The sequence below is a fragment of the Lonchura striata genome, chromosome 2 (assembly GCF_046129695.1).
Source record: "Lonchura striata isolate bLonStr1 chromosome 2, bLonStr1.mat, whole genome shotgun sequence".
Classification (NCBI taxonomy): domain Eukaryota; kingdom Metazoa; phylum Chordata; class Aves; order Passeriformes; family Estrildidae; genus Lonchura; species Lonchura striata.
In genome coordinates, this window is record NC_134604.1 from 62,228,290 (window position 1) to 62,251,027 (window position 22,738).

The 22,738-nt window shown below is 39.4% G+C and overlaps 1 protein-coding gene across 3 annotated transcripts in view; it reads left to right on the forward strand.

Annotated features, from left to right (window-relative positions):
- The first annotated feature begins 345 nt into the window (after window positions 1-345).
- FNDC3A (fibronectin type III domain containing 3A) overlaps window positions 346-22,738 on the forward strand; it is a 111,811-nt gene continuing 89,418 nt past the window's right edge. Inside the window, exons 1-2 of one of the 3 annotated variants that reach the window (XM_021528415.2) lie at window positions 346-454; window positions 17,448-17,576. In XM_021528415.2, the coding sequence (XP_021384090.1) occupies window positions 17,475-17,576 (102 nt within the window). In that variant the 5' untranslated portion in view covers window positions 346-454; window positions 17,448-17,474. Of the gene's footprint in view, window positions 455-498; window positions 608-17,447; window positions 17,577-22,738 lie in introns of those variants that run through there. The other 2 variants (XM_021528414.2, XM_077781402.1) reach the window with 2 other exon arrangements.

Genomic DNA, 22,738 nt, shown 5'->3' on the forward strand with positions numbered 1-22,738 from the left:
CCCACAGACCCCGGTACAGCCCAGCCCCGAGCCCACAGACCCCACAAACCCCACAGACCGCACAGACCCCCACAGCCCTCCCCGGCCCCTTCCCGCCCCCCGACAGCCACGCCCTCACACGGCCCACGCCCTCACACGGCCCACGCCCTCACACGGCCCACGCCCCCACACAGCCCACGCCCAGCCACGCCCACACACATTGACCCCGCCCCTCCTCCGGCCCACGCCCCCGCCCTCCCGCACGGGAGCGCTCCGCGCAGGCGCACTGCGCGCCAGAGCTAACTGCCCCCTCGCGGCCCCCCCAGCCCTCCCCAAAGATGGCGGCCGCGCGCCGCCGGGCGAGGTGGCGGGTAGCGCTGCGGCGGCGGGGCGGGGGCGGCGGCGGGAGCGGAGGGCAGTGACAGCTGCCGGGAGGGCAGGAGGAGGCGGCGGAGCGGCGGCGGCCGGAGGGCAGGTACGTCGAGTGGGCGGGCCAAGGGGTGGGGGAAGCGCCGCCCCTGCCCGAGTGCGCCATCGGGAACTCCCCCTGGCGCTGCCCGCCTCGGCGCCGCTGCCCGCTGGCGGCGGAGCGCGGACCGTTAGCCGGGAGAGCCGCGGGGCCATGGCGGTGAGTAGGCGCTGATGGCGAACGGCCGCCTTCCCCTCCGCGGGGCGGCCGGAGGGGTGCGAGGGGACGGGGGCGGCGCCGCTGCCTGTCCCGGTGCCTGCCCCGGTGCCTGAGGAGCGGCGCTCCCCGCCGGGGAGGACCGGGAGCCGGCGCCACCGACAGAGCCCCGCGAAAGAAACTTTGTGTCTCGCTCCCCTCGGTCGCTCGGCGGTGCCTCCGCCGGCCGGGGCGCGGGATCCGCCCGCTGTCAGCGCCGGGCTGCGGCGCGGCGGCCGCGGGAGGAGGCGGTGGTTGAGCCGGAGAAAGAAGCAGATGCGGAGCGCGACCAGAACAGCTGAGCCGGCTGTGGCAGGCGGGGAGGAGAAGGCAGTGGTGGAGCTCGACACCCCTTTCTCGCTGTTGATGTTGTTGTTATTGTTGCCCTCCGCCTAAGCCGTAAAAGGTTCCCTCATACGCCCAGCTAAGGGGATTGAGCGTCTCTATGTAGATAAAAGTCTTCGCGAAAACACGGTCATCATCTTGCCGACTCCTAGCCGGAGGCATTATTCTTTCAGCCAGGTTTACTCCCGATTTCCCCCTCCCTGAATATCGCCCAACCTAAACAGAAACTTTTCGTTGCTTCCAGGCAACTTAGAAAGTGAAACCAACTAAAAGCAAAAATGAAACTTTTCAGCTGATTTTTATTGTGCGAAGTGAAGAAATTAAGCGGTAGAAACAAGAGAAAATGTATTTGGTAGGAGAAAATGTTATAAATGGCACCTCAAGATGTGTTAGTCATTTGTTTAACCCTGTCAAAGGCATTTTATTAGCCACCTTGCATGTCAAGCGTTATTCTAGAACATTTCACATTACGAAGTAATTCCTGTGAAATGTTCTTTGGTTTTAAAATTTCAGTCTGCATTTGATCAAATACATACCTGATTAGAAATGCCTTGAATTTTCAAGGAGACTTAAAATCTCTAAATTTTTTGCTGTTGAGTACTTGGCAGCTTCTGTCTCAGAAGCTGTAGGACCCAGTCCTGCTAAGCTTTCTGCTTTTAAGAAGCTATTTTGTTGTTATGGCAATGGGAAACTTTCTGCTTTATACAGTGTAGAAATTTAACTGATGTGAATTTGCATCCGTAGATGTGTTTATTTTCTGTGTTGTGAAATAGTGTGAGTCACAGCAAACCAGTGGTCCTTAAAATTCAAAGAGGATGATCAGTTACATTTTTTTCTGCCTCTTTTTTGTTTTTTAAGGAAATGGTCTCAAATAATTATGAAATTTAATCACATGATGAATGGGGAAGTAGCAAGCTGTCAGGTAGGGAGAAAGATGTACACACATGTGAAAGTCAGAGGTAGCTGAGTATCTCCAGCACTCAATGTTGGCAAATTAAATAGAGTTCTTGACAACCAGTGTTTCTGCTAAGCATGAGGGAGCAAGAAGGGTGCTGGTCAAGTTGGAAAACACATCTAATCTAGATTCACTCTGTACGCAAGTCATCTTGACAAGCATATACTGAATCTGGGAGTTGTTTATACAAACCACACCAGAATGATTTTTCTGGTGACTTTGGGGGAGAAGGTTGATGTGCTTTATGAGTTCCACAGGGATACTGGACACTGATTTTTAGCAGATGAAGCCTGGGTTAAGAGAGACAGAGATTCTTGTCCTCAGAAAGGCCAGGATTCAGTGATCTGTTGCTTAGCTCACTTGGTCAGGGGGATGAGCAATCGGCTTTGAGCAGAGTCACAGGCTGGCTACTGTAGATGATAATATTAAAACAGAATTAGGTAAGTGTCTCAGGTTTTTCTCAGGGCAAATGGAACTGTTCTGAGGCTTTTTACTATATGACAAGCTCTGGGTGTATGAGTTTCATGAGGGTCAGGTCATTACTCTGAACATTAGTTACCCGATTTCAGTCCATTAATGAGATTTCTACCTTTTTCAAGTTGGACTTTCTACTAGTTTGTGAACTTAGAACTCAAAAGCTTTAGATTTTTAGAGGCAGTGATGTAATGGAGCTGCAGAAACTTGGATTGTGATTTGGACTAGTAACTCATTTGCTTTGGGCTGTGAGTCCTGTAGATCTTGGGATGCTTTTCATTGTTTATCTTTGCCTCGTGGCCATTTGATTTTACGTGAACTGGACCTCCATCGGCTAACTCAGTGTTATTCTGATGATCATTTTGGCTGAAGATCTCAAAGAGATCCTTTAGAATTGTTATTGCAGCGTTAACTGCTTAATTGAACATGTTTCTGCAGTGTTCTGTCTTAGGACTTGAGAAAAATTCTTAAAGTCTGACTTGATGAGAGGTTCAATTTTTCATACTTGTCAGTACTTTCTCCTAGATGGCTTTAACATCTAAATACTTTTAGACAATGCCACAATCTCCCTTGCTGGCAGGTCACTTCTGCAATAGTGTATGCTGTTGTACATGTGTTGGTCTCTAGAAATACTGAATGCTGGGTAGGTGTTGTGTGCTGCTGTTCTGATTGTCTATTGATGGCACTGTGAGTGGCCAATCCTGTAACCCAGCTCCGTCCTCCTTTTGGGGTTGAACTGGCAAACATGCCATCTTGTTCATTCCCATACAGACAGATACCAGAGAAGACAGTTTTTGTGAGGATGCAGGCCTACTTTCTAGACAGTGTTGTCTGCATCCATTGATGTTCCTAGTCAGTGCCTTCTGGAACCTCAGGAATTCTTATCTTCTTCTAGCAACTTTGTATCTTTTTTTCACTTCTACTGTCTAATTGTTGTGGGATTTCTAGTTCAATCTCTGCTAGAATGTCTACAGATAGTGTCATGTTCCATCAGTGCATCAGTTATCTATAATACGAATTGGATTTTCTCTGTTACAGGTGTCAATAGCACTTCTATATTTTATCATTGATTTCTTTAAGACTGTTGGCTTGGGGAAATTCCCAGGCAATTTGTAGTAAAATTCAACTTCACTGCAATTTAGAGTGCATGAGTTAAACTGAGAGCTGATGTTCTTCCTGTAGGACCAGGTCTCAGTAAAAATGGATTTTACTTGGACTGTCAAGTCTTTAGTTTAACTAAAAGATACTGTCTGTATCTCAGGAAAACGATAATAGTTTGGAATGAATACACTGCTTTTTCTGTTCAGCAAACATGAACAATGTTTATTTTGCTCATGGGGCCAATGTTTCCTGAGCTACAGAAAAGACTGGTTTTTTGCTTGTTCTTTGCCATATACAGTAAACTTTGAGCTTCCTTAATGCTGATGTTCATTTGACGTTAATAAAAAAACACTATCAGCCTTTTTCTTAATCTTCTCTATTCATGAAGTTTAATGGTTGTGTTTATGTCCAGTGGTATTTTGGACTGTCATCCTCAGATCTGTATTTTGTAGGGCTGATGAGGTAGCAGGATGTTTAGGAAATGTCTGTAACACATAGTACTATTGCATGTTTCTTGTAGGTTGTCATGTTTAATTGTTCCAATTAATTTACATTTGGTTTCAGATGGAACAAGTATTTTTGAAGTAATTTTGTTTTCCCCCCAGGAATCTGGTCCTATTCCAGCTGCTGACACACTCTTGAGCCTGTAACCACTGAAAATCTGCAGACTTTTTGCTAACCTGTCATAGATTACTTTAATGAAATGTAAATTCAAATAGCATTTGCTATGCTCTTTTGTCAATAATGAAATAGAATTTTTAGCTCTTCCTTTCATGGTGGACTCCTGATACACTCATGTGTTAGGTTATGCATCTTTTCTTGGTTGTATTGATAAGCTGTTTTAGTTACAACACATGTTGCAGAAACTGTTGGTCTTCACTTTGATGACAGTTGTGTAGAGCACTGTGTTATTACTCTTCTTTAATGTACTGTTTTAGAAAGCTTTTGTATTCAGAATTGCAGTAGCTCAAGAATGAAATATCCTTTTATTTTCTAAATACTTAATTAAAACTTCAGCACCATGCTCATTTGTGATGTCTTCACAGCACACTTCAAACTGAGTTAGATTGGACCTGCTTAGCCCTCTTTTTTCGTGGCTCCAAGAAACCTTTCACTGTTTATGTCTAGGCAAGCACATTTGTTGGCCTCAGTCTCATCAGACCTACCGATATAGCTTGTTCTTAACTGATTTATATTTTTGTCTCCCTTTAAGTTTTTACTTTTTCAGGATATGTGGACCTTCTGCTCATGCTGTTCTGCAGTCAAAACATCACTTAGGCCGACATTGGTATCTTCTCTTTTGATTTAGTACCTTGGGCATCAAACACCACCCCAACACCAGTCCACAGAAGTTAATCAGGAGCACTGAATATGCCTATGGTGTACCTCCCCCCAAGTTTTGCTGCCAGAGTTGTTCCAAAGCATTTAGAACACATGAGAAGATACACTGCAAAATTCTGCATTTATAGACAGTAAAAAATATTGTACCTTACTATATACTGAATGGCTTGGGGCATAACAAGTTGTCAAAAATTAAATTATATACATGTTTGCAATTCCAGTTTGACCAGTAGAGGTAATTTTTATTAGCCATTAATAAGAGGAGCACGGAACTTCTTTAAGGTGTAATAAATGTCTTCAGCAAGGTCCGAAAGTATTTATACTGTGACAAGTATGGATGGACAGTAACTTTATTCTGTAACTGTAAGTGAAGAGGAATAGGCAGGGCATGAATGTTAACTTTACCTTCTGCATAACAGTTCTTTTTGAATCTGCTTTGGGTTTTTTGTACCCTGGTTGAATTTAAATCTGTGAAGCTCAGTTCTTACTTGCTTTTGATTTTGAATAACTTGAAGTGAAAAAGAACTTAGCAAATCTTGAGCTTTACTGTTACTGGCAGTAAAAAGTAAAAAAACTCTGTAGTTCACAAGTGTAAATACTCCCTTGTAAATGGGGTTGAGTTTCCCCAGTGTATAGACCCAATGTCTGTGGCATACAGGATCCTACAAGCATAGGCATGGGCTGCTGCCCAGCTGTTGTCCCATTTCCCCTCACTAACGTAGCATACTCCATACCAGGTCTTACTCCTTTGACTATAAAATAAATCCATCTTCTCCAAGTTCCAGATTTTAAACTGAAAGGTTTTGGGTTTTTGTAGTTTGTTGTTATTTTAACTGGAAGAATTGTATCTACTAGATGACTTCACAGAAGGAAATGGACACCACAGAATAGCAAGTCAAGTAATTTTACTTTGGCAGAAGAACACATTTTAGGTAGGGATAGCAAATCAAGTAGTAATGGTCTGCAAAAAGTGTGCAAGTAGCTGGAAACTAATCTGTTAGCAGAAATTGAATGGATAAGAAGGTTCAGCACGAACTTTGGTGACTTGCAATTTCTTGGCAATGAGGGAGAGGTGTGACTATAACTATGTAGTAATATTTCAAAATACTTATTGATAGACTGTTAGGGGACTTTCTACAGTAAGAATAAATGTCATAAAACACAAGAGTTACCATGTCTTTGCAAATCCTGTAGAGTCTATTAAAAATGTAAAATTGGAAGTATGACATTGTAAGACAAGTATTTACCCATTTAGTTTAGTATGAAAGTGGATTGAAGATATTGAAATGAAGTACTTAGGAGTTAGGACTAAAAAAAGCCATGGAAGTAAGCAGTGACTATTGGCAATGATTAATCATAGATGCAGGAGAAACGTATTTTGTTTTAATTTGTTCAGGCTTGCTAATAACTTGACTGCCCCCATTTAAGAATACTCGTTTATCTGTACATTCCACTCAGTGGTGGCATTTCAATGGTGAGGGTAAGTTACTGTAAACAAAGTAGTAGATCTTAAAAATGCCCCAGTGCATTTGAGTATGTACATCATGGCAATATGGCTCAAAACAAATCAATTTCTGACTTTGTGACTGTATTGTTGGTAACAAATTGACAGCTATTCAGTGTTGCAACTTCATATGTAAAAGAGGAAGCTAAGAGCAGCTTTGTTCTCTTGACTTGATTGAGCAATCAAACTAGTTGGTCCCATGGTGTTTTGATAAACTAAAACTTTTATAGGGGAATGGTGGGGAACTTAGGAGAAAGGATTGCTTAATATCACCTGAGAAACCTCTCGTTTTGCTGGTCTTCCCCTTCAGTGGTTGCAGATACTCCTGCATTGGAGAACTCTTGAATGAGTAGCACATTTGGACTTCAAGAGTTGCATTCAGTTGAGATCCTGATTGACCATTCTGCTTTTGGGGTACAAGCATTTTCTCTCTGTTTATTATTACATTTTGCATTCACTTGTGTATTTGCACATATTGTGTGTAAAGTCAGTCAGGAAGCTTCTGTGTTAAAACTGACCAATTCTTATATGATTAATTTTAAACTGCATCTGTCCTACACTTTAACTCACTTTATTGACCAGTTGCATGCAGTGGTGCAAATGGGATCTGCTAGTATGATTTAGCAGAAGTGACTTGGAGGAGTTTAAATTCCTGATAATAGCATACCCTTCAAATGTGATTGTTAGGCCTCAAAAGACCTTTTGAGACTTCTTTTGGTGAATTTATACTCTTGGGAAGTAGTTTTCATATGTCTGCCTTTATCATGTTCTGTTGTTGTCATGTTCCTTATGGAAGCAGAGATCTACAGCTTTTCCAAAATAATCAGTGGAGAGAAATTTTCAAGTCTCTTAGACTTGTAGGCTCATTGATCCTACATCACCTTACATTTGGATAGCAGAGTTTTCAGTTTTCAGAATAAGCAGGAAAAAGCTGCTTCGTAAGAGTTCTTTAAAAGCTGCTCATTCTGCTTGGGTCATGCACTCTTTGTAGCTCAAACACCAGCAGTTGTCTCTGCAATAAATTTATCTCACTGTCCAGTTACAGGTCATATTATTTTATTAATAAAAATATATCCATGTTTTTAGTTTGCCTTAAAGGTATCATATGAAAAATTATTTTGGAAATTTCTTGTGGCTACTCACAGCTTCTGAGAAAAGGGAGTCAGTGACAAATGAGGAAGTAGCTTGATTCTTGGCATTGAATTTGCTTGTTTTCTCAAAAACTAAGCATGTTGTTAAACACAAATGAAGGCAAAAGTAACAGTTAAATGGCAAAGGCCAAGTTGGTTTTGAAGCCATGTAATTTTCAGAAAACAAACTGAAGGAAATCCAGTCCTGGCAGAAGCTTAGAAGAATCTAATTTTACTGGTATAAAAGTAAAACTAGGAGGATTTAAGGAAATTCTTGAGAGTTACAAGAGTGTAAAACAAAACATAGTTTAGATCAGTGTGGCATAAATAAAGCGGAATTGCATTGCAGATTTTTTACAAGTGGTGCAAAAAATACAGTATGCAGTTTATTCTCCTCATTTCTTTTTGGGGATGATTCCCATGAGTATCTAAATGAAGATGTTCTCCAGGACAAAGGAGATCATAGTATTGCACCCTGTCTGTGTGAGTGCATTGGATTAATGTGCCTGCTAAAATCTAGGTATCGGTTTGCACCTGGCTACTGACAGTTTGCTCTCTGATTGTAAAATGCATGCTGTCAATGTAGTTCCAAATAAAATTAACAGATAATTCCAATTTATGTTAGGTTTGCACTTCTAAAAGCTTAGACTTATTTGAAGGTATAAGAGGGACAGGCAGAGAGGTGGGAAGTACTGAATTCTTTGTTGGGCAACAGCATTCAACTTACATGTACTTCATCCAGATAAGGATTGTGGATGTTTTTTAAATAACATAATAATACCAACAACATTTAAAACCAGAATGTGGTATTTTGAGGTAGTTTCAGTTGCACTGGTCTTGCTGTGCACAGTCAAGCATTCAGCGCTTGTGCTGGGCAAGCTGAGCTAGTAAGTGTCCATGAACATATTGTGCCTTTATGGATGACTGGTTTATAACTGTCTAGCTTTTCCTCTATGTAGTCCTCACCTTCAAAAGTTTCGTTTCCTACATCAGCTACTATTAAAAACTTGGCCTTTTTGGCTCAGATTCAAAAACTGCTGGCATATGAATACAAATGCATTAAACTTGAACAGCTGGGGTATTTCCAATTATCTACTATGCATTCTAGTATAGGCATGAATGCATGAACTGCATTTGAAGCTGCTCCTAAATCATTGTGGTTTATCGTCTGGAGTATGAAGGTAACCTGACATAAGTATTAATTTACTATAGCACACTAAACTCCTACAGTGCTTAGGTTTGCTGTTGTGGGGCTTGGCCATTCTTGCTCCGAGTAGATTCAGGTGGTGACTACTGGGCATGAGTCTGATCTGGTAACTGCCTGTTGACCTGCACTTGCATTTGCTCAGCAGTCAGTGTTTCCTTCACAAGAGCATACTGCATTAATTTTACAACCTTTTAGTGTTCATCTTTTGGTAGTAACATAGTATGAACAGAGTTGTGAATCGTGTTTCTCAGACTTTGAGAATTATGTTGAGTGTCTGTGACAACACTTGAAGTATTTCCATATTGATGGTAAATGTTGTAGATTTTTTTTTAATAGGAACTTCCAGTGCTTATTAAAGCCTTTAGCATATCTTCACTGTTAAATGACTGTCAGACTTTGACTTTTTTGCTTTACTTCATAAAACAATACTATTTTTATAATTTTCCTGTATTGCCTATCTGCGATTTTAGTATTATGACCAGCACTGAAGGGAATAGCCATTTCAATTTCACTGTACTTAAAAGGAGGTTAACAAATTAGTGAAAGAGAAATGTTCCCCACAACACCCTTCTTCTAACAAAAAATAACAACCCTTCTTTGTTGTGATGGAAAGTATTTTATCAAGTGTCCCAGGAAAACATTTCTGAAACAGGAAAAATACTTTATCAGGAAGAAAGTGTATATTTTAAATAAAATTGCATATTAATTGAAATATTTCGTTCAGAACTTAAAAAGTTGGTGTACTGTAATTGCCACATCTAAAATTCTTTGACTGGAAAATGTGGTAAACGTACAGGGAGGGAGAGAAATTAAAATCCTTCTGCTCAGTTCTGATTCTTAAAAACAAACACAAAACTCTTCAGCATGCTTCATAACTTTAATAGCTCAGCTACAACCTTATGGATCTCTGGGTAATTATATTCTAATACATTTCTACATCAGCTGCACCACTCTATCTGAGCTTTTTCCAGTAGTGCATTAAGTGATATTACCAACATCTGTTGTATTATATTTGTTCTTTCCTCTTCACCCTAGGGCTGCATTGGAATATTCTCGAATTTTCCTCATTTTAGCATATTTGTACATCTTGGGCACTTCTATTTGTCCACTCTTGTCTCATAAGTTCTGAACTGGATGGCCGATTTGACAGATTGGAAGGAATTGGCTTTTTTGCTTCAGCCATTTGAAAGATGTTTGTTTTTCAAGTACATCTGCTGTCCCTATGTTGGAGAAGGCATAATCAAAGCATTTAATGCATTAGGATTGGGTGATGGTTTTATGGTTTTTTAGGTTCTGTCAATTCATTCTTTGGTCTTTGGCAAAACCTAAGTGTTGTCTCCTATTCAGAGAAGCCTTTATTTCTTACTGGAGGTTACCTGGATTGGAGGATGGGCCTTGCCTGTGGTTCCTTGGGGACTGGAGCTGCGTGACGACCCAGGTGAACAAGGAATGCACACCTGCTCTGCTGTGCTGAACCTGCTGGGAAAACACACCTTATGGCAACCTGGAATTGGTGGCTGTAATATGATACTGCTTGGAGCATGCATGAAACTGCAGTACTGACAAAGAAATTGTGGAAAAGCCCCGAGTTTGTTACTTCTTGTGTAAGAGCAACATGCAGTTTGGAAACATTTAGTATTGATTTTATTAAGCCAGTTTCTTAACACTGCACCCTTTTGTGTTAGGTGCTTTTGTCTTGTCCCTGCTTAAACTTCTGTCCTTGTGTTGTGTAGAATTCACAGCTGTTCTGAACAGCTCTCTGGAATAATAAAAGTTTGTGTCTGTTGTTCCCCAGATTTGACAGAATTAGGATGTGAAAGAGTGTGAAGTTGCTGTAGGCATTGTGATGATACGTAGGTAGGTAGGTAGAGAAGCAGTATTCTGTAAATCATAAAAACTGAGGAAAAAAACAGCAATGCAAGTTTCTCCTTCCGTAGGCACCAGTGATACCACTGTGGAGAGTGGCCTTATAAGTCCTTTAGTTGAGAATAAATCAATTAATTATATTTTGTATTAAACTCAATAACCAGAAGCAGTGAATCTCTAGGAAATGAGTGGTCCATATGTTTTTCTTGTATACAGCACTGTTACGAGCTATAACTACATTTATCATGGTAGTGCCTATATCCCAGCTGAACTGGAAAGCCTGTTTGTGTAGGATGTTCATGTGAAAGTGTAACTTTTTAATTCTTAACTATCCTCTAATGCAGCCTTCCTCTTTTAGGAGAAAGGCCAGATTGTAAAGCAGTTTGTTATGGACAGAGTTATGTGTATGTCTTCCAAAGTTTGAGCCTTAGCTAGTTTGAGTTTTGATTAGCATTGTCATTGTTGCTTTGGAATTTGAATTGAGAATTTGATAGCTTTTAAGAGCTTGGAGGCAAGCTATGGTCCTCTCTCTGGGTTCTGGTCTACTGCAAACCATTCAAATTTGGCATTATGTGTTGTATTTTGTTTGACTAATATTCTGGAATTCATAGAAGAATTCTGCTTGACAGGGTCTTCAGAGATTGCCTACTCCAGCCCTTTGTTAGGACCTTACATGGTCAGGTTTTGATTTTTTAGAGCACTGGTTTCCAAATTTTTTGGTCAAGTGCCCCATAAGTAAAGAATGTATTAAGCATTCATCTCCAATATATATAATCTTTTAAATTATATGCATATGCTACTTTATTGATATATGTATACTATAAAGCATATGCAAAAAAATAATAAGATAGAGATGAAAATGAATATTTTAATCAATTTTTTTTTCAGTGACAAAATGTCATTTCTTCTGACACGCCAAGAGTTTGACTTGTGCTGGGGTGTGTTTACCACTCTTTGGAGATTACTGATCTACAGGATTAAGAATTTTGCAGCCTCTCAGGGCAAGGTATGCCAGTGCTACAACACTCTCATTGCTAAGATACCTTTTTTTAAAAATATTTATGGACAGACGATTTCCAGTGGTGCAGTGCATGCCCATCACAAAATCATAAAATATGGTGAGTTGGAAGGGACCTCATGGTCATAGAGTCCAACTCCTGGCACTGCCCAGCACACCCCAGGAGTCACGCTTTGTGTCTGAGAGCATTGTCCATACACTTGTGCTTTTGCAGCATGCCTCTGGGAAGAGTTTGATTTAAGGTTCTCTGCCAGCATCTTTCAGGTAGTGGTATCCAGCTAGCAGGTGACCCCTGGCTACTCTAGTCCTCTCAGCTTCTCCTTGTGTTTCATGGGTCTAAGCCCAGGAACAGTTTTTGTGGCATCTGTCTTCTACTGGGAGGAGGAGGAGGTGGCTGAGAAGAGAAAACCGAACTTGGTATTCCAGAGTCCAGCTTATTACCACTGAGTAGCAGGGAATAATCACTCTCCTCAGCCCATTGGCTGTATTTCACTGCTAATACAGCCTCGTATGCCTTCATTGCTATAGGACATGTGCTGCTGACTCATGTTGTTTTACCTTGGTGATCCAGCTGATACAATGCTGATGTGTTCTTCAGAGACTGTCCCTAAGATCAACTGCTAGTCTCTTGGAGAAACGCTGATCCTTTGCATGTGCAGAGGAAATGCACTGAATGCACTGCCCAATTATCTCAGCCTTACAACACTGCTTAACCCTTAGTGAACAACTGACAGAGTAAAAAGCAGTGTTGTATTGTGCTTTACAACTTGAGGGTAATGCCACAGAAACAATAAAGGACCAAATCTGAAGGCATTTAAGGATTGAGTGAAATTGTTGTTATAGTTCAGGAAGGCAAACTTGCTTACTGAACTATGGAGTAGAACACAGTGAGCTTTAACATAATTTAGCTTTTTGCCTAGTTAGTGTAATTAATTCCTTAAAGGTTCCTCAGGCATAAGTCCTGGAGTCTAAACAAATCACATCCAGTAAATTTAGATACCCGTACTTTCTTTCAGCTTTGATAGGCTTCAGAAAACTCTTTCAGGGTATTTTCAAATAGCAGTTCAGGTGGGGATGGTGGGCAATAGGTAGTTTGCAATGTGAGTCTTGTACAAAGCATTAATTTACACAATTTGGTTGTAATCTCAAGAGACCGTGTACTTTCCTTGCACTGTAGAACAGACTCAGGACAGATTAAGTAGACTGAATTTGTAGTCCTGAATTGACTTTGAATGTCTGCTACTAGTTCAGCATATGCAGTAGCAAGGCAAGAAATGAAATAGTTGTTCATGAAGCAGTTGTTGGTGTGCATGGAACTGTAGATTTGTAAATAAGCATGCATTTAATGCTCCACCAGTAGCAAATTACTTCTCAGCTGCTTCTGTGCTTAGCAACTGAGAATTATCTCTCCGTTCATCTAATGTGTCCTCTTCCTTGTCTGGTCCCTTTTAATGTCCACAAGAATGGTGCAGTGAGTAGGCCTTAAATAAATCCTTTGGTTCATCCTTCATGTTATTTTACCCCTTCTGAAGGCTGGTACATCAAAGTTTTCAATGGTGCAGGAAATCTGACAATAGGCTAGTGAATTTTTTGTAGTGGTTCTGCAGGCTGAAGCTTACCTGTTGTCCATAGCAAGTGTTCTTGTGCCCTTTTCAATACCTCATCAAGTCCTGAGTATATCCAGAAATTAGATGGAGTTGGAGGACAGTTGCATCATCTGGGGCAGCTTTATGAGGATTAAGGCTGAAATTATGCTATGTACATACTCTACTTTCAGTATTTTCAATAAGGAACAATATGTTCAAGAAGTTGTTGCTCACATTTGGAACAGTTAGCAGCAATTTCCAGTCAGAAAATTGGAGACAAAGTTTCTGAAGTTATTCCAGTAGAGATGGTAGGAATTTGCAGCCAGAGGCAGGAGAAACGTCCTCCCCTCCATGTTGCTAAGGGAGGTAGACCTGTTGGTATAACTGATAAAGCCTTTTGGCAAGCTTGCGTTTGACTTTCCACTTTTATTACTCTCTTATTGTCAGAATCAACCCTTCACAGGATTGAGTTCATTCTTTTTAGTTTTATAAAGAGCAGCTTTTCCTTTATGCATTAATACTTTTTGCTATGCCTAACTTTTTAAGCTATTCATGCCATTTTAGTGGACTGAAATGACTCAGTCTCTTATCATTGTCATTGCTTGTCATTTCCAGACTTCCTTTCGACTTCCTTTTTTTTTTTATTTTTTCTGAGAGGCAAGTTAAAAATATGTTTTGTAATGAGAAGCCGACAACTGATACCTTTCCTGCCTACTGGAAACTCACTCACACGGCTCAACAACTCTGTATTTGCTGTTAATGTTTAAGAACTGTCCATTCAGCTTTAATCCATCTGTTCTGTTTTGCTATTGAAGAGAAATGCTCTCTAATGCCAAGTAAGATTTTAAGGTTGTTTTTCCAGTCCACTTATTAGTACCTTTTCCAGCAATATCCATCACAAGAAGGTTTGTATGAAGTTAATTGGACCAAGTTTTTTCAATCAATCTTAATTGTATTTTAGTTCTTTACAAATAACATCCAGTGTTGGCCCAGATTATTGTTTGCTAACAGGACTAGATTGTCCCTTTTACAACACAGAATTTAACCGAAACTTCTACTTTTCTTCCAGACCTCTGAGACTTTCCTAGGATCCAAGTTATTTGCAAGTCTTTTTCAAAGGTCTAGGTAAATGTCTTCAAGAGGTCTTGAATGCAAGCAACTGGCATCGGCTGATCTAAAGGCTCTGTCTGCACACACTTGAGGTCCTTGCATTGAATGTGATATAAATTATTTCCAAGATATATTTATTGAGCACTCCTGTTTGTCTTGACGCCAACCTTTTGTCCAGTTTAGCTGATTTCTCCTACCACACATTCTGTCTTTTCAAATTGTTGTCTTTCTTTGTCCTCACAGCAAAAAAAAAAAAAAAAAAAAAAAAAAAAAAGGCAGCTACAGTGTGTGAACATACCATATCTTACTGTGTGACAATATTACATGCACTGACATATATGGATTGCTGCCTCCCAACTACTAATGGGGGGAAAGGCTTTTGGTGAATGTGTAGTATAGACCCACATTGGTATGAAGTTTTAACCTTTAGTCTTTGAGACTAGTTCAGTGACATTGCCGAGAAATCTAATATTGTATTGTCAAGGAAACATTTTTTTTTTTTCTTAGATTGATTACGCAGTCTGACAGGTAGCACTTTTATTATTGTTGTAGAGGGTGTCAGGAATAACATTCTACGTAGTGCCTCCTGTCAGGGTTTATCAACGAGCAGTGTGCCCTGTCTCCAGAATAAATCAAATGCTTGACTCCAGACATGGAATTTAGCTGTGTCCCAGTTAAGGCACTAAAGACTGGGTGCTGAAGATGGACTACGGACCTAAGCACTTGGGTGTCTGTGGGAACCTAATGTCATACAAATCAAATCGTTAAACAGCTGTGCAGGAGAATGGAAAGCTGCCTTGTGGAAGAGAACCTGGGGGTGGTGGTCAACAGCAGGCGAACATGAGCCAGCATGTGCTCAGATGGCCAAGAAAGCCAATGGCATGTGTCAGGAATAGTGTGGCCAGCAGGACCAGGGCAAGGATTGTCCCCCTGTACATGGCACTGGTGAGGCCACACTTCAACCTTGTGTCCAGTTCTTGTTCCCTCACTACAAGGACTCTGAGGTGCTGGAGTGTGTCCAGAGAAGGGCAAGGAGCTGGGGAAGGGTCTGGAGCACAAGTCTGGTGAGGGGCAGCTGAGAGAGCTGGGGGTGTATAGTCTGGAGAAAATGAGGCTCAGGGGGACTGTATCATTTTCTACAACTGCCTGAAAGAAGGGTGGAGCCAGGTCAGTTTCTTCTCCAGGTGACAAGTGATAGGACAAGAGGAAGTGTCCTCAAGGTGCACCAGGAGAAGTTTACGCTGGATAGTAGGAAAAAATTCTGTACAAGAGGCCTGTAGTGCTTTGTTAATGTGCAAGTCCTCTTCTACTGAGGGCACTCTATTACAGATTTCAACCCACAGCAGAGCTACAACATCCACCAAAGAGGGGCAAGCAAGTGAAAGCAGCCCATTGGGTGGGATGAAGTTTTAGATGATGCTTTTGAGTAGTAAGCAGTACTGGTTAAGCAAACATCTCTAGAGCTTGGTACTGAAGTTAGTGTCATTAAGCTGACTTTATCACTCCTTCCATTTTATTGGGTATTTTTTCATTTGAAGTTAATGCTGTAACTAGTAAATACCTCTGTTTATGAGCAGACAGTATATCTGAACTAGAAGTTCGGAAGTGTTCGTACGGAGTTTCAGTAGCCAGATGACATCAAGGCAAAACTTGTAAAAGCCTGTAACACTGCTGGCTGTCAGGCTGTATTACTCTAAAATTGTATTTACTTTTTTTTTACCAGGCTACTATAAGTACTAGCTAAGAGAGGCGATTCTGCTTTAGAAATAGTGTACAAGCTTCTTCTCAGCCTAATCCTTATGTCTGTGTTCGATGTAAAGCACTGTTTGCAGATGCAAAATGTGATTAACTTTTGGGAATTCTAAATGTGCCATTCACCCCTAGTGAATTCTTTCCATCTGTCTTTCTGTTTTGTTAAGAAATATCAGTTTCTCAATTCTTGTTGACCTAATTATTTTTTTATTTCAAAAGCTAAGTGTACTACCTCTAGCTGAGATTGAGTTAAGACCAGTACAGTAAACCAATGTAATTTAGTGTTTGGTTTTTTTTTTTTTTTGAAAACAAAATTAAATGCAATTTCAAAAGCATCTTCTTAGACTTGCAGTACTTATTTCCAGCATGGAAAAATTACAATCTTCAGCTTTTTCAGTCTTAATTCTTCTATCCAGTCTTCATATAACACTAAGATGCAAAATATCAGAAAACATGTTCCTTTTGACTTGCTAATATAATTGAAAGGAATGCTCAGCTGAATCCTGATTTCTGTAACCTTGTTATGTGATATTCCTCAGTTAAAGTGTATCCCTACTTTCCTGGGCCTCTTGCCTCTGTGGCTTTTTTTCTTGTTACCAAGTTTCTTGTAACTTTACAGTGTGTGCTAGTGAGGGCTTTTTTGTAGTATGGTTATGAGGATTACAATTGTGTGTGTGGCCGTTATCTCTTCCCTTCCTCCCCAAGTTTTAGCTGCTGAGTAAAGGGCTCCTGGTTATCAAAGTGACACAGCTTTATTTCTGGATCTAATACATTTTAAAATGATGATATGTTAGATTGTGCAGAAGATTTTTTTATTATTATTATTATTCACTTATTTGTGCCTCACTAGGACATTTCCTAGTAACAAGTTGTCCCTAAAGTATTTATCCTTTATAATAATAGGAAAAGTGGGTTGATTATTAAAAAAGAAAAAAAGTAAGTGTCCCTGTTAGTATGTCTTGGTTTTTTGCCAATCACATAAACAAGAACGCTATACACATAGGTTCTAAAGCAAATGCGTTTTTTCTTCCTTTTTTTTTTTTTCTTTTTTTCTTTTTTTTTTTTTTTCCTCCGTAGGCATTTTGTCAGCAGTGCCAGTCAGCTGAAACCTTGGTACAAAGTTTAAAGATTCAGGTTTGTTAGCTGCAGGGAAGTGATCTATCTTCTTCTGAGTTTCAGCCGCTAGAGGGGGTGTAAACCACCCTCTCTATATAACCAAGGCTTGTACTAGCTTGCAAAAACTCATCTTCAGGCTTGTGTGATTGCTGGTTGTTGTGGAAACATACTTTCTTAAGGTGTCTAATTTCATAATCTTCTTTTTTTGTTGTTGTTATTTCTAAAGTGAGGCAACTTTTAAGAAGAATTATTCAGAAATATTGATATAGTTTAACCATCTGAGTAACTTTCCTTTGCAGGTGATCTTGTGAATTAGTGTACCGTCAATGATGGCAGAACATCCACCATTACTGGATACCACTTCAATTATAAGTAGTGAAATCCCTCTTCTGACTTCCCCTATTGTTAGTGGGGATGGAGCACAACAGGTAAGGAAACTTCATTATGCATTTTTTTTTCTTCCTTCCAACACATCACTGACATGTTGACATTGTAAAAGATAGTAATGCTTCATCTGGAATATACTTGTGCAGCTTTAGGCATACACATATGTTAGAGATTGAGGTGAAGGCAGAACTGGTGCAGAAATAAGATTTGTAAGAAGTATGAAGCAGAAAACCTGTGTTGTTGGAAAAACTTCTTCATGGAAGAATGGGACCAAACAGCTGCCAAGTTGTCAAGCCATGATTGTGTCTTAGTTTAGAAGTTAAATATTTAGATTACTGCATGATCTTCTTGAGGTGAATAAACCTTTCCCTATATTAGAACATACTAGCTGAGGCACAACATGTGCTAATAACTATGATCTCCAGACAGATACTTGGTTACAGCTGGGTAGTTTGAATGGTGGGACATGCTTTTGTCTGTTAGTGTCTGCCTGGACACTTGTTGAATGTGTATTTCTCAATGGTAGTGCAACCATCTAGTGCATCAGCTGCTCCACTCAGATTTGTGTCACTTGTTCATGATGTGCTTTGTCCCACCATCCAGATCTTTAAAGAAGATTGTAGTCCTTGTCTGCCCCAGTGTCAGCCACTGCAGTAGGTGACCAGTGGATGGCTGCCTGCTAGACTTTGCACTGCTGATCACAACATTTCAAGACTGGCATTTGGTCCAGTTTTCAGTCTACCTTGGTGCCTGTGCTCTGTCTATGCTTCATCAGTTTCTGTGTTATTCAAAAGTGTCAAAAGCCTTGCTAAAGTCATGATAAACATTAGCTGTGCTCTCCCCTCCTTCACCAAACTAGTAATTTCACTGTGGAAGGCCATCCAGGTTTGTCTGGCATGATTTACCCTTTGTGAATCCATAGTGACTACCCCAAATCACCTTTTTGTCTTTAATGCATTTGGAAACGGCTTCTAGAAAGCTTTGTCCACTCCGCTTCCCAGAGCTAAAGGTGATTTTGACCACCTTCTAGATTCCTGGGTCCTCTTCCTTGCCCTTTTTGAAGATGGCACTGACATTTGCTTTATTTTAGTCCTTTGGAGCTTCCCCTGTTTTCCATGACCTTTCAAACATAGTTGAGACTGAGTTACCTGCTCTGCCTTCCATAAACATAAGACTGTCAGGTTGTTCTGTCAAGCTTACACTGTTATCATGCAAGATTTTGAGTCATATGCAACTTTAAATGTTCTTTTGGATATATGTTTTCTTTAAAATGTTGTCTCTTTTCTCCTGCCAAGGAGGATTAAAACTGGAAAACAAGCAAAGTATTTCTTCAAAGAAATGAAGCTGTGGGAGTTTGTGTTAATCTTCTAATGGAAAAAACAACATATATGCTGTTGTCCTTTTTCATATAAAACAAAATGCATCTCATTAGGACTACTGTCTAAAATGGGACTGGTAGTAAACACGTGTGTTTTAAAAAAGAGAATTTTCATTGGGCATTGGTCATCAATAAGGAAAATAATTTTCTTTTCTTTCCCCATTTCATGGTAACTGGCAGTTATATACCACAATGTTGTCTCTTATTCCGTGTTTCACAATGTTGAATGAAAGTTGCAACTTTTGTTCTCTGTCCTTTGCATCTGATACAAGACTCATGAAGAGTCAGCAAGTGCATTTGTTCAGCGGCAGGAAACTGTAGTGGAAACCCTTTTTGCATCTGGTGATTTAAAAGCCTTCAGTAGGTTGAAAGTACTCTGTATATATGAAATATTGGAAGTCCACTATTGCAGGGACTGTGTTGTCTGTCAAAGTTGCCCAGTTAAGGCTTAGGCTGCAGAAAGGTCAGGTGGTTGCTTATTTATTTATAACAGTCTTAAAACAATGTATCTTAAAATCAAGTCGCTTATTTATTTATAACAGTCTTAAAATGATGTGTCATGTTTGTTTTATATGGTACTCATGAAAGGGATAGATACTGCATGTGAAAATATGATGTATTCAAGTACAAAACACTGTAGTGTTGAGTCTTTTTCATATTTTTTTTTAAATATTTTAAACTTGAATAATATTTCATTGTATTCCTTCGTTTTCCCTTGAACTTTGGAACTATAAGAAGGAAGAAGACTTTTGCCTTTATGGTGGAGTTACTAATTTTTTTGAAAGTCTTTTTACTTAGCTACAGTACACACATTTTGTAATGGTTACTTCCGTATGTATGAAAAGTACTTCTGCAGTTCCTTTCATAACAGCACTGGTGTTGGATTACATAAAATGTAACTCAACCTGTAGAGCTGGCAAAATTTGTGTTCCTGCAGTCAAAATTCAGAGCAGTTTTGTCCATGTAAAGAAATGGATATTTTCTTCTATATTCATAGTGTAAAAGTTGGTCTGTAGCTGAACTAATTAGTTTTAGTCGGTCCTAACTGAAAAAATTATTGAAAACAAATAGAAAATTGGTTATTTAGGTATTTTGCTTCTGAAAACTAGTACAAGATTCTTTATTTAATTATTTTGCTTCTGTGTTGGTATTTTCTATGTTAGACTAGCTAAATCTATATTAAACTTGAAAGTTTTTTTTTCATGTGTAAGACATCTGAGGATTTTTAAAATCAATTTACCCCCTCTTACATTTTACGAGAATTAACTCTTGTAATTATGGTGTCTTAGATTGTTTATAATGCATAACTGAGTTACTAGATGGATACAGATCATTCTGTACTTTTCTGGAACAGTTAATATCTTCAAGATAATCTATTTCAAATACTTGAAGTTCTGCTAGCAGTGTAAATGTGAAATAGCAGTACAAATATTTGAACATGTTAAGATGAAAGGTCATATGCTTCAAACAGTGGAAGTGTCTGATCAGGTTAAAGCTGCAACTTTCCACCATGTTTTAAAACAAAACAATCCACAAAGTTAGAGGAATGTGTGAGTATTCAGTCAGAAAACATGGGGAACTTAAACTGTGGATGTTTGTATGTCACTCAGTACTGTTGTGGGAGATTGCCTGGTTTTCTGTCCCACAGAACAAGGGACTACTGTTAGTGTCGTAGCACAAAAACAATGAAAAGAAAAAGCAAAGACCGAACCTGCTGGCTCCCCCTCCTCTGTTAAGTACAGAAGCACTGCTTGTTTTTGCACCTTCCTATCACTGTGTTCAGCATGAGGGGATAGTGTACTTCCTGTGTCTTGATGTGAGTAAGGTTGTAGATGGAGAATGGAGCAGATCTATAGGAGCTGATAGAAACCAAGTGAAACTGGGAAGACATGGTATGAGGACAGAAGTGCTTGAGGGTTTTTCACATAAGGGTAACTAGTGCAGTGATGTTTTAGTGATTATTGCTGAGCCTGGACAGGAAGGATGTGCTTGATTATGTGAGTCCTGATTTGGTGGAAGGAGAGGAAAAGAAGAGGCAAGAGTTCAAACTACTTTAACACACTGATGTTAAATTGTTTTGGAAAGTTGCTACAGCACCCAGTGCTATTCCAAAACAAATCAGTAAATTGCTGACACAAGAATGCAGCAGCTGTGGAGTTCTGGACCCGCATGGTACCTTCCCACTAAAGCTAGCAGTTGCAAAGTGAGACATTCCTGTATGACCTATGTGCCCTTTATTACCAGAAAATATAGATAGCGCTCTCAAAGTAGCCCAGTACTTGTTAACCATTTCCTTTTCTCTGGGGAATGGGACAGTGTTTGATCTTTAATTGACTTTATTTCTTGGCAAGGTATAGGGGTAAAGTAACACTTCTAGCTTGGGAGTTTGATGCTTATCCTTCAAATTTTATTGAGAAGTTTAGATGTTTGGCGAGTTTTCCAAAAATCCCACTCTGTGTGTATATATGCGTAGTGTGTGTGTATATTGTGTTAGAGTTTAAGTAGGTATTTAACGTAAAATTTACAAGTTAGTGTTCCTAAAATCAATTTCTTCTTCAAATATTTAAACCTCTGATATTAAAGTTGTTATTGCTAACTTGTCATAGGAGGATGCCTTTGGTCAGCAGAGTAATAGAGGGCTATAAAACAAATTAAGTAATCCCTTTTTTTGGCTTTCAGATTGTTTATATATGTGGCATTACAGCAAAGTATAATGGTGAAGATGGTGTTGGGAAATATAAATCTAGACTAGATTGCTAAATGAGTTTCCTAGGTTTTTGTTCTGGCACTTCTGCTTCTGAAAACCATATGGTATATTATCAAGTTCCAACTTGCTTTGGTTTTGCCTTGCTGCTGAAAATCAAGCCTAGAACTGCAATATGTTTCATTATCTTTTTCCTCAACAAGAAAAAAAAATCCGTGATAAGCTGTTTAACAACATATAGTGTTATAACTGTTCTCACTTTCCGTCACTTTCCATATTGTGCTCTTTTACTTTCTTTTATCTGTGCTTTCATTTCATAGAACACAGAGTATGTGCATGGCTGCTTCTGTTCTTTTTGCCTTTTTTTTTTAACTTGCACTTCCCCTTTGGCTCTATTGGATTAGCAGATATGTCCAATTTCTCATTTTGAAGGTTCATTGAAGTTTGTTTTAGTTGACAATTATTCTTCCATTCTTCAGTGACTTCATAGCTCTGAAGTGCAGCAGAAGTGTGTTCATTGGAACCATTGGAATTCTCAGGCATGCAATGCTTCAGTGCCAGCTTGTGGAACCTCATTATCAAGCTGTATTTTTCCCCAGGATTGATTAGTACTTTTGTGTAGCAACCATCACTGTAAAATATATAATCAAACTTATATGAGACATTCCATAGACAGAAAAATCTTTTCCATGGAAGTTTTTAACTGATTGTTGGCTATGATTAAAAAAAAATAACATCACAAAGAAAAGTTAAAAATACGTGAGTTTTGATGACTCAGGGTTAGTAGAGCCTTCCCCTATCTGACTTAATAATGTTTTTTAGTTAGGAAGGGGGAAGTTTTTTCTTAGTTAAGTGTAAGGGTTTGTTGTTTTTTTTTTTGCCTTAGAGATCAGAATTTTTTTCCAATTTTTTTAAACTGTGTCCTTGATTGCAGGTGCATTGAAAACTTGCTTTAAATTTCCTAGAAGAAGCCATCATCCTCAGCAGAAAATAAAGATTTCAAAATTCTTTGATTTGTAGTAATGTATGTATTCATATGCTGTTTTTGTTGAGAAGAAAGCAGCACCAGATTTATTGCACAATTGTTACTACCATTCAGATATGTTTATTTTAATATTTTC